Here is a 13,220-nt window from a genome sequence, read left to right as displayed (position 1 = left end):
TTTATTGTCTCGTGTCTATCCCGGCGTTGTGTGCTAGGAGGCCAAAATCGTCAGTGTGGAGTGAAGATGTCCTCTTCCACGGTGTTCTGGACCCTCTAACTAAGACTTGTCGCTGATTGGTTCTTCCGTTTGGAATTTGGCGGGAAAACTTTAGTCATGTATTGATTTTATTGGCATTTGCAATTAATTAAAATTAAAATTAATTGCTTGATCGGCCAGGGATGAAATTTCATCCGGGAATGAAATGTTACAAATCCAATGGCTTGATTGTCATGATGAATATTGGATATTTGATAAAGATGATCACAAGTCAAACAACCGTATACTTTATCAAAGAATTGAGCAAATATACAAAACATCAATCATGATCAAACTTTGCTGTTTCTTCTCTCACAGAGCCAAATATCAGAGAATTGTTGAGCTTTTCTATCAATATCTCTAAAAAAAACAATACCATCGACCATGATATCGTAAATGCTCCTTATCATGGCGGTCGAGTCAAAATTGATAAAAATCAAAACATTCACAGCAAATATGGATTGATAAATGAAGAAACATCTATGTACTCGCTTAAAAATCCAAAATTTAACTACTTTCTCTAAAGTTGGTCAGTATTTCGTTCCATGGTCAAGAGATGAAATACGCAGTTTAATAAATTAAACAAATTTTAAAACAACCCTACGTTTCTAAACTAATGCGTCAAAGTTAAAACAGCCTGCACTGATGCTATTGTGGAGGCATTTTTCTCTTATGGAAGGGCAGGGCAAACAAGAAAAAATGGATCTCGAGCCGAAACCCTTATCTCATTTTATTGTTAACCGTCATAGGTCGCATTAGATAACGTTTTTACAGAGTTTGATAAGTCACTACATATCAATGTTACATTTTGCAAAATTCATGTCACTATCTAATTTAAAAGTTCCAGCATATTAGCAACATACCAAAATTCCTTTTACAACAAACATTAAGAAAAGTCACACTAAAACTCCCAAAATAAAAGATACCAAGAATCTTCGGTAAAACGAGTCTTTAAGCTCTTTGTATAACTCTGTTCCTTGTTCAGAACTCTATGTCGCCGACTGCTAGGCAACAGCATGGCTATCAGCTAGTAATATCAACTTGCGAAGCACAAAGTCCAGCTTTGTATGGAAGGTTGCTTTTTCTGCAGTATATTCATTGGCGGAAGCCCGAAGCCGTCTTTCGTCTTATTCTCTGTGGCGCTAGTTCCACTAGCTCCCTTAAATCAACTCATCATATAAAACAAACAACTATTGCTTATTTAGATGATTTTGGCCTCCCCTTCGCCATTTCGAGTAGGGCCCACACACCATCAGCTGATTTCTTATCGATAATGATGCTCCTCTTTTGTCCCTGTGAACTCCTCGTTGTTCTAGGCTGTTTGGTCGGGAGTTGCTCTAGGGGCGGCATTTGTTCAGGACTCGACTCACTGAAAATAATAGTATTGTTAGATTTACGGGATTCACGATTTACAACACAGTACACACCTATGAACCCCTGTGGCATTGTACGTACTAAGTGCATACGAAATTCAAGTCTGATTCAATCGAAGACGAGGTGTGGTGCTGTGCCTGAGGGTTTCCCGCGCTAGGAATTAGCCACAGCATGTCCTAAAGCATGGGTTGCCCTTAGTAACTCACAATTTGTGCGCGTCTCAAGCGCGCAATTGTCGTAGTGGGCAATGTAATCTACGTGGTTGCGATAAGATAACGTAGGTGAAAACTAGCAATAGGATGGCACTGCACTCCTATCCATGTTTAACCATGATGCAATGTTAATTAGCATACGCCCAAAAGATCAGTTAGTGTCATAAATGACTTCAACAGATACACCATGGTAACCATAACAGATCATTAAGATTTCAATCGAGCGTATAATCGAACTCGGAAAGCAACAAATTGAATCATTGGAGATGAACAGGATTTAATCTGAACTCGAAGATATCGATAATAATGAGATGGATTGTCGTTAATAGTTATGTCTTACCTCGAGGAAGGATTGTTCGAAGTAGACGGAGTCTCGGTACCATTTGAGGCATCTGAGGCTGAAAAAAGACAATGGTCAAGTCACATCAAATAAACTACTATATATAAGTAATTTACACATTAAAAGACGACCGCATCTATTGACAATAGATCGCCGAGTTTCTTTATCATTTTCCTTATTAATTGACGTTAAATGTTTCTTTGATGGAATGTATCTTTAATCTTATTGTTATCACAGCTGGCACGATAATAATACCGGCGCCTGGAATGTTTAGGATAACGACGCCCATCTTTACAATTCACAACCATATGTCATATATTTGATTGACGACAAACCACATCGCGAACACTCTGACCATAATATAATATCCATAACACATTGGTCGTCAACGACGTATTAATTACAGGATACCCAACATGCGATATAACATTTGGTTGCTTATTAAATAGACTAAAGTCTGGGGGCTGTGTGAAGGGACCTCTAATATATTATAGGAACATACCAAACAGCTCCAAATGGTCTGTAAAGTCACGTGATGGCTTAAACGTCCGGCCCTTAGGGTGTACAAATTAACCGACCAGGCAACGTTGTCAAGGATGGGGCTAGCGTTGCCATAGCAACCGCAAAACTCATACAATTATCTAAATATTAATGAGTCAAAAGGGGGGAGGGAGGACTAGCACATGTATATTTATCATATCCATATATTCATGTGAGTGTATTGATATATATGTCCAGAGGGACGGAGGATGTAACAGATTGATTCAGAGATAGTGAGGTTGTAGATAATGGCGTGATTGTTGAATAATGAATATTATACAGAATAATTACCGTATTTATAACTATCTTTCGTGGTGTGATTACTGAAATTATGTGTGATTATTGTGGATTGAATGTTGCTCTATACTTACAGTTACGAGGGGTTCCGGCGTTACGTTTCATCAGGCACAAAGCTTCTGCTGCTGTCTCCTCTTCTGAAAATAATTATAGTTAATTCTCTGTAGATAGCTTAGGATTCTAACTGTAATTATCGGAGATTATATCGGGGGTATTGCAGGTGATTAGGATAAGATCAAATTTGAGAGACAGAGCGAATGATAAATGAGCGATAAATTATCACTCTGACGCATATAAATTCTTAATATCGGGAGAACCAGTATTACAGATATGACTGATGAATTTGTGACGCTAAAACTTAACATTTGTCGCCGTTATCCCATTTTACAGGAGAACACATTAGCCACGAAATTTAAGAGCAGGTTTACTCAATTCCAGTTCTTTTTTAAGTCAGTGATTCTCCGGTGGAAGGTGACAAGAGATTAAGCGGCAAGTTTCTAATGACAGAAAATCGTTTTTAAAGTGCAACTCGGCGCTCGCGGGAGTTTTCTGTATTTTCGCACCTCGCAGCCAGATATTGGGTATCAAGACACAGATAATCATCGATATATATCTTTACCTCCATTACAGGGCCCGGGTACCTAAACCACATTATTATACGGGGACATAACCATCACTACACTGATTATACCATCTTGGCGATTAATTACACCATCATTATAATCCAATTAACGCTATGACAGTGCCCGATGTGTCATCACCTCCTATGAGGAAGGCCTGGGATTGGTCTATAACGGTCACGTGGGCGTTCTGCGGTGTTCTGATTGGACGACATAGTGAGGTGTTGAGGTGTAGTGCGACACACACAGACTTGTGCATTGTTAGGTATTTGTATCGTAGAATATACACGGATACATTAGGGAACAATACACTGCGCACTGCTGTATTTTCACTGAGAAGGAAGAGGAGAAAGTTTTAAATTATGGGGGATTTTGTCAATTTTTGTCTGGTTTAAGACCGGCAACCAGACCGATTCTCAGGATTTTAGCCAGGGGAACTCGATTTCCAATTTGCTGGCGAGGAATGATCTTGCCGTGTTAACTCTTTGTTATTGACTACAGTAAATAGTAATGCCACCTTAGAACTTTTACAAGTTAGATTTCTTAAAGTTATTCATGGGGTTATATATGTAAATAGTTGGGAATGGTCAGGAACGTATTATGTAAAATCTAATAAACATGCAAATGAAATGTGAATATTCATAAAAATTGTTAGGAGTGGTCGTATTACGTTATTGCTGCAGGGGGACAAGAAAATGGCACAATATATTTTGGTTTATCAACATATATGAAATATGAGGACGGCAAAATGAAGTATGAAGACGGCACAGTAATAAAATAAACATATTAAAATATTATTGACAACTACTCAGTCGGCGGGACTAATTTTTGAAGAATTTGGCCCCTTTTGTTGTGCTGATAACCTGGTACGTTTAACCAATATGAAAATGGGGCGGGCCTTCCAAAAAGTCTGCCGCCCAACCAAAGTAACAAAATTGCAAGTATTGTTTTCCCTTGATTGGTAATGAATACAAATGTTGTATGCCCACCTTATTAATTTTGTATGGAACTAATTAATTTAAAATATGTACGTTTGACGTTTCTTACCAGTAGTAGAGGGGTTGAAGACGCTGGTAGGCGAGGAGGGGGGAGTATGAAACAGAGGGCTAGTCGGAGGGGTGATATTCTCACTTCCTGGAGATAAATTAATGGTTAATTGGATAATAATTAGCAAATAGAATATTAGATAGTTGATGATGTATCGGCTGGGTGTTTTGCAATTCGAAACCAAAAGTAATATGGTGGTTCCTTTTTTGGCAAATTACGTGCTCACCGGTACAAGAGAAAATGTTTTGCTTTTGGTACTACGCTTTTTAAATAATGCATACCAACATAACTTTGTTTTCAGTACTTTTACTTTACAAGCATCATCAATAACAGAGAAAAGAAATTTCTGGAAAATTCATGGAAATAGAGCTGACCTATAGGTCCAGGAATCATGTTTACGTTGCCAAGTTTCTTAAACGCCTGGATGAGTTCAGGTCGCAGTTCCGGATCAACAGTCCACCAACTTCCTTTACCACACTCCTGTAATTAATTAATCAATTAGTTGATTAATGGCACGTGAGTTGACCAGAGGATGTTTTATTTAGACTCCCACCGGAGATAATTATCAATGAAGGTGTGATGAAAAAGAGATATTGAAGCGTGAAATGTGCCCAGGGATACGCTGCAACGGATAATCGAATGTCAACAGAACTTAGGGAATTTAGGGTTCAACTTAACCTTCGTGTGAAATGTTGAGATACAAGTGGAATTAAAATATTTCCACCGTCTTAAATGTATTCTAGATAACTCAAAATACCGTCAGGTCTACGACCCATAACCTCCGAGCCGTAGTGATTGACCCGATAAAGTATGGACTATCACCCTAAAAGGCTCGAGTTTCTAGAGGAAACAGCCCTTGGACTACGGTCACAATAGAACCGAACACGTGCGGGGCCTTGACATTCCATGAACCATGTTACCAGTCTACTTTGAAGTAAAATATTGCTATCAATACACGAAACCAATACGTTATTAAACATTGGAAATCTAATTACCTCCAAATATACGTGATAAGGCGTCATAATGTACGTGATAACCAGAGATAAGGGACCTGATGAATTGTTTACGTCTAACTTCCACAAAACGGTTATAAAACCACAACTTTTGCTCATTTTTCGTGGTAAATCCATGGTTAATATGGGCCCGATATTATAGGCTACTCAACCACGAGTACATATGAGTGCCGATAAGTCACACCCACACACATTTGACCCTCATTCAACATCCTCAAAATAGAAAATGATTCTAACTGTAATTCTCATGATCTTCCTCAGAGGTGTTAAGGACCTCAGGTGCTAAAACGGTGTTGCAAAACCATTCTGTAATTACAATAATTAGACCTAATAATTTCACCAAAATTTTACCCAACCCAGGCCGCTTACAATCTCCTTTCCATCAGCTCAGCATGGTTGGGAGCGGTACAGTAAAAGTACACAGCCTTTTCACGCCATCTGGTTTTACCACAGTTACCATGGCAACAACCATGTCCTCCTCTGCAGGTGTGTTATCAAATATAAACGTTAGCGACACTTTTCTACCTGCCAATAAGTATAATCTGATCGATTAGATCGGGGCTCGCTCCGTCTTAATGGTGTCTGCAAGGAGAGCTGTGCTCCACTTGACTATTATTATTGTGAGAGCATACTCGTGATCAGCACAACAAAAGCCTGATCTCCCATTTGATAAACATTGCAATATGAAACTGGCATCTGTTTATATAATTGTCAAAGAAATCCCTGATTAAGTGGTTAAGTGAAGCAGTGTGTGATTAGATGATTGTGAGATGGGTTGGGTGTCAAAGGGCGGAAACTTCATGGTTTGTTCCAGTGATAAGAAGATCAGGATTCAGGGGTTGGTATGGAAACCGGTACAAAGATTACAGATGTAGAGAGTGATACATGTGCGGGGGTTCTGAGTATTTGAGTATTTTAGAAACAAGAGGAGGATGATCGCGTACTCAGCCGATACTCAGCAGATTTCGATAATTAATTACGGCAAATTCTTGAATCATCTTACGGAGCTCGGGACGACGCGTGCTGGTACTAGAGGCTATTGATTCTCTCTTATCACTTATTATCTTTCAGATGATGGGATTTTCCGGTCGCCAATTAATGAAGGCTTCATTATCAGTTGTCCATATTGTGATATATAATCTTCACGGTAACAAAAAAAAAGAAGTTTGTGTTCGTTTTATACCGTACAAATTAAATATATCAAGGTACAATTTGGTTGATTCCATGGTTGATTACCATGGAAACTTTAATTGTAAAACCCCGACCTATCTGTCGTTGATTGTAATAATTAGACGAATCGTGTACAGACACCAGATTTTGTTAAAACCAGTTATTCTGAGAACTCCGTGGCTAGGCTTTTCATTACAGTAGGACAATACGTGTTAATATAGGGGGCTTTCAATACATCATTTTCACCCAGTAAGTGCTGATGAGTGTAAATTCTTTTATATCTTATTGGATAATTTTTCAAGGTCTGAATGTGATCACTGTCTATAATCTACTGTAATTTTATTTGTGGTATTTATGTAAAGTTGTAACACAAACAAAACATCAATAATATTATTACAAATATTCGGGCTATAAACTAAGGTCATTGCCACTGAACTGTGAACTTTCACGACGTGATTTTAACTTTAACAAAAATTACCAACAAATCCATCACATCAAGGATGTATCACTTCACTCTATTATTATCCGTGTTTATCAAAATATTTGGGTGTTTTATGCAATAATTAGATTTCTCCAGGTTACAACCTCTTTGATACATCTACCGGGCCTGGAGAGACGTTAAAAAGTGTAATTTGTTTGGTAACCTTCCCCTCAAAAAACCAAACAATACCTCAAACAAAGTCTATCACTAATTCAGCGCCCACATATTTTGTCACGGCGCCCAGTAATTGACCGGGTCTATATTTATACAACCTCCACAAATATTTCAATCAACAATAACCCCAGTCAACAAACGATTACCCGGACTTCAGATTAAAACCTCAAATATTTCAGGCCATCTTCCCCGGAACCCATGCGGACAGACCAAGTTTTGAAGGATTTCGTTAAACTCTGTATTAGACAGGTCTATACAGACACTGGATTTGGTTATCCTCTCACGGGGCTACTTCCCTAGTAGCATACTCCAGCATTGAACTAAATCCTGCACAGGATAATTCAAATTCCGATCATAACCACGGGGCTGAGGTTGATAATAGGATAATATCAGCCTAGACGGTATATTGTAAGATTTTACCAGGGTCTGATCATATATAGGACTTTACTAGTCTGTACATTAAAGTACTAAACCACAGGTAACCTGATTGAAGGTTCTCTGTTGGTATAACAACCAGAGCGGGTTGCCATAACAACACAAGTCACACTCACCCACTTCCTAATTAGACTCAATTACTCCCGTCCAATCATATCAGAGGGTTTGCACCACGTGACCCAAGGAAACCAATCAGATTAAAGCTTCAATCGGCAGGGACCAATCGTAATTAATTATAAGTCGATCTGTCAATCAATGTACGTCTAGACTTACCAAATGACAGCTTCTATTCAACTAAACATATATCAAGCTCCTCTATTGATACAATATTCTAACAGGCCAAACCCGGATCCATTGTTCACCTACCAGGCCTCTCTTTCTGGTCACAAAATCCTGATTATATCAGGCGTCTCAGAATAAGATCCATGGGAATTTGGCAAGCAGACTCCCCACCCAAGACCACATACCTATTTATGTAATGGTAAGCTAAGCTCCCCACCCAAGACCACATACCTATTTATGAAATGGTAAGCTAAGCTATGGCTTCTGAAAACTCTCGGTATCACTCATATCCAACTTGTTTGATGTCTATTCAGACCACCTCCCCCAGCTCTACATCTAATAGGATCCTAGTACCCACATCCAAAATAATAAAAAGACGGTATAATAAAAAGACGGCAGATCGGCAGATAATCTGCGAGGAAATTTGGTGCAAAAGAAGACATATTTGTAGAACATATTTTTAGCGGGGAAACATTGATCTGCCAAGAAATTTCAAACTTTCTAGATGTGGGAGGTAATACACGGCTAGCTCTCTTATAATGAGATTCAGCGGGTGTAACTACGATTATGGTGAACAAAAGCAGGTACCAAGTGCATTGTACTGAGTGTTGGTGTATTGTGCTGAGTGAGTGTGTGTGTGTGTGAGTGTGTGTGTGTGTGTGTGTGTGTGTGTGTGTGTGTGTGTGTGTGAGTGTGTGTGTGTGTGTGTGTGTGTGTGTGTGTGTGTGTGTGTGTGTGTGTGTGTGTGTGTGTGTGTGTGTGTGTGTGTGTGTGTGTGTGTGTGTGTGTGTGTGTGTGTGTGTGTGTGTGTGTGTGTGTGTGTGTGTGTGTGTGTGTGTGTGTGTGTGTGTGTGTGTGTGTGTGTGTGTGTGTGTGTGTGTGTGTGTGTGTGTGTGTGTGTGTGTGTGTGTGTGTGTGTGTGTGTGTGTGTGTGTGTGTGTGTGTGTGTGTGTGTGTGTGTGTGTGTGTGTGTGTGTGTGTGTGTGTGTGTGTGTGTGTGTGTGTGTGTGTGTGTGTGTGTGTGTGTGTGTGTGTGTGTGTGTGTGTGTGTGTGTGTGTGTGTGTGTGTGTGTGTGTGTGTGTGTGTGTGTGTGTGTGTGTGTGTGTGTGTGTGTGTGTGTGTGTGTGTGTGTGTGTGTGTGTGTGTGTGTGTGTGTGTGTGTGTGTGTGTGTGTGTGTGTGTGTGTGTAATGGGAGGTATTTGTGTAGAGGTATTCGCGGTATTTCGTGATACTGTACACTTTACACACCTGCTTCTAATTACCAGATCTGGAGGTTTATTTGCGGTTTTTCAGGATTTCGTTTAAGAAAACTCTTGTTTTATTGACCCACCGGTGCAGTGGTTATTAAGTCACGGCTCTTTTGTTGAGCAGCAACTTGTGGTAAACTGGTAAAACTAGTAGGGTGACTAGGCATTAGTAATCGCTGACCGGGGCTTAATCATCTAGAAAAAGCGATTATACAGCTGAATACTGAGGATCAATGTTCAACGTACTTTTACAACTTTCATGAATAGTACCTACTTATAATTAAACCTTAATCATACTAGACAGAGTCAAATTAATGGTCAATAATCTTCAACATACACCTAAACATTATAGTGGCTAATGATTGGTTAATTCGTCTACCTAGAGCACTTAATCGTTCGTTAATTGAGGGTAAAAGTTGAGAGATTATTATACCCACCACGCGCGATCAGCCTAGATGACTCAATACATAAGCCAAATCAGGGAAAACTCGTCGTACATGTCAAGAGAAAAGAAATATTAGTTTGCCGCGGGAAAAACAAACTTCCGATATAGCCAATATCGGTGATACACACATCAGTACGGGAAAAACCAGACATTACTTTATGACGTTGTTAATTTCATATTCTCTCGAATTTTCTGTACACCAGAGTTTTCCACACCATATTCAATAAGGCACTTTATAGCTACACTCACACTACATTCTACCCCACACACACCAAGATCACAATGTTTACACAGGCCCGGGGGAATGTTTAGAAAGAAATGTTTACATTGTCATTCCTACATTTCACAAACTACATTCTTGTCAAGCACGTCATTCAAAATGTTCAGAATATAATCTGGACTGACATGTTTTTATAACACGATCATCCGGCCAATCACTGCACGGTCATTTCCATAGCTGGCCACTTAGAACCGTTTAAACAGAGCACGTGGGCCCCTGGTAATCCAAATCAGCATGTCAAGTCCTTCAAGCACCAAGGTTGCTACGGTAACAAACAGCATGCACCGGGAGACAGAACTAGGCGCCTTTATTAAAAGTTTAGGTACTTTGAGGCTTCAAAACCGCGAGAGAGCGAAGAATTGAGGGTAAAGTGGGCGTTATAATATGGGTTTAAACTTATTCCTTTAACTTTCTCATACCCATTTACTCTCATCTGCACCTTTCGGTGAGAATTTTAGTGGAGAAAATAAGGGCCATTTCCTGAGTGTTTATTAGTTAACGCAGTCACACGTGACATTGATCAACCAATCAGAGAGCTGGGTACTCTCTTTGTACAATAAACACCTTGAGCGGGGGAGATGTCACAGTTAGTCCGACCTGGGAGGGGAATCCACAGAACACGGAGAAGACTTTCCAGATTTTAAGTCAGGTTTCTGATAATCTTCCCACGGAGAATTCAGAGAAGTACAATTCGGGTAAAATGTATCAGTCACCTGTCACACTCACATGACACTTGACAGTGTAACGGGTGTATGTGTTTCAAACCTGGATTAAAGAGCATGTATGTGACTGGTTTTCAAAGCTTCATTAAATTTCTGGCCTGAGAAATTTCCGGTTATTTATTCTAAATAAGAAACACGATGTTTATTATTTTACTCGTTAAGTTTGATTTTAGCATAATATGATTTTATTCATCTTAATATAGATCGTTTCTTTAAACTTCCTCTATTTTTTCTCCGAGCAGCAATATTACCATGTTGACAATTTAACTGAAATTCAGGTGCTTTAAACCAACAAAACAGACTTCACGGAGTTTGATTGAATTTGTAACCGATTGATGAGATTAACTGCTATTATCGATCATTAACGGTGGACGGTAACATTCTGATACGGGATACAGCGAAATTACGTGTTTTCTAGCCAATCCATTTATTACATGACAGTCAATTCAAAGACATCATTAGTTTAAAATCTATTCGGATATTAGTGTACTACTATATCCCAAAATATTTTCTGATAACTAGTACAGTATTCATTATCAGACAACAATTTCCACGATAATCGGTCTCACCGGTCGACCTACCAAGTACTATGATCACGACAGTAGGGCTAGCTGTAATCGTTTACAATTGATTAAAATGATTTAACTGTCATAAGTCATGCCGACAAATATTTCGATACCATCCAAAAATAATTTGGTAAATATGAGATTAAGATCCTTACACCGTTACATTACACCGGGGCTGACTCACAGAGTGAAATATCTGGATATAATTTGAGCCAGTCAGCCTGGAATTATGGATCAGGGGACGATATGGTGTCCTAATTAAAATATCTGGAGGATTTAGACCCATCTATCTTTCAAAAATAAGATAGATTTCCAGGAAAAATTTGTCAGGTTTTTGAAAAAACAACCACATAGTAATTGTAGGTGAATTGTAAGTGAGGGTATACAGAAAGTTTATAATCGTTTGGATTACCGTACGGTCGTCTAGTCTTGTTTAAAGTGAGATTCATCGATTATTTATCCTTTTTCAATTCACATATTTTCAGGAGTTTTTCCTTTTAATATGTCAAAAGATCCGGTAACTGGTCCCTCAACAAGATTAGGCTGAACAAATTGAAACTCCTATAATATTATTTTTTCCGCGAGATGCATCATACTTCAAGAGGTCTTCGTCACCTGTCACACTCACATGACACTTGACAGTGTAACGGGTGTATGTGTTTCAAACCTGGATTAAAGAGCATGTATGTGACTGGTTTTCAAAGCTTCATTAAATTTCTGGCCTGAGAAATTTCCGGTTATTTATTCTAAATAAGAAACACGATGTTTATTATTTTACTCGTTAAGTTTGATTTTAGCATAATATGATTTTATTCATCTTAATATAGATCGTTTCTTTAAACTTCCTCTATTTTTTCTCCGAGCAGCAATATTACCATGTTGACAATTTAACTGAAATTCAGGTGCTTTAAACCAACAAAACAGACTTCACGGAGTTTGATTGAATTTGTAACCGATTGATGAGATTAACTGCTATTATCGATCATTAACGGTGGACGGTAACATTCTGATACGGGATACAGCGAAATTACGTGTTTTCTAGCCAATCCATTTATTACATGACAGTCAATTCAAAGACATCATTAGTTTAAAATCTATTCGGATATTAGTGTACTACTATATCCCAAAATATTTTCTGATAACTAGTACAGTATTCATTATCAGACAACAATTTCCACGATAATCGGTCTCACCGGTCGACCTACCAAGTACTATGATCACGACAGTAGGGCTAGCTGTAATCGTTTACAATTGATTAAAATGATTTAACTGTCATAAGTCATGCCGACAAATATTTCGATACCATCCAAAAATAATTTGGTAAATATGAGATTAAGATCCTTACACCGTTACATTACACCGGGGCTGACTCACAGAGTGAAATATCTGGATATAATTTGAGCCAGTCAGCCTGGAATTATGGATCAGGGGACGATATGGTGTCCTAATTAAAATATCTGGAGGATTTAGACCCATCTATCTTTCAAAAATAAGATAGATTTCCAGGAAAAATTTGTCAGGTTTTTGAAAAAACAACCACATAGTAATTGTAGGTGAATTGTAAGTGAGGGTATACAGAAAGTTTATAATCGTTTGGATTACCGTACGGTCGTCTAGTCTTGTTTAAAGTGAGATTCATCGATTATTTATCCTTTTTCAATCCACATATTTTTCCTTTTAATATGTCAAAAGATCCTTTTAATAAGTCTAAAGATGCGGTAACTGGTCCCTCAACAAGATTAGGCTGAACAAATTGAAACTCCTATAATATTATTTTTTCCGCGAGATGCATCATACTTCAAGAGGTCTTCTTCAGGCTAGAAAATAATCCAGAGACAGCAGATAAAGTCACGTGATAAGATTATAAAAACACCACAGATGATCATTTAGATTCC

The 13,220-nt window shown here is 38.5% G+C and overlaps 1 protein-coding gene across 1 annotated transcript in view; it reads right to left on the bottom strand.

Annotated features, from left to right (window-relative positions):
• Positions 1-323: 323 nt before the first annotated feature.
• The window catches only part of LOC134824968 (forkhead box protein I1-like), a 35,187-nt gene continuing 22,290 nt past the window's right edge, over positions 324-13,220 (bottom strand). Inside the window, exons 3-7 of the mRNA XM_063837002.1 lie at positions 4,883-4,988; positions 4,509-4,595; positions 2,916-2,978; positions 2,005-2,062; positions 324-1,447 (exon numbers count right to left, since the gene is read on the bottom strand). Of these exons, the coding sequence (XP_063693072.1) occupies positions 1,276-1,447; positions 2,005-2,062; positions 2,916-2,978; positions 4,509-4,595; positions 4,883-4,988 (486 nt within the window). The 3' untranslated portion in view covers positions 324-1,275. The remainder of the gene's footprint in view (positions 1,448-2,004; positions 2,063-2,915; positions 2,979-4,508; positions 4,596-4,882; positions 4,989-13,220) is intronic.

Source organism: Bolinopsis microptera, chromosome 13, assembly GCF_026151205.1.
Source record: "Bolinopsis microptera isolate Bmic1 chromosome 13, MBARI_Bmic_1.0, whole genome shotgun sequence".
Classification (NCBI taxonomy): Eukaryota; Metazoa; Ctenophora; class Tentaculata; order Lobata; family Bolinopsidae; genus Bolinopsis; species Bolinopsis microptera.
The sequence above is the reverse complement of the archived record's forward strand: the minus strand, read 5'-3'. Positions and strand labels throughout refer to the sequence as shown.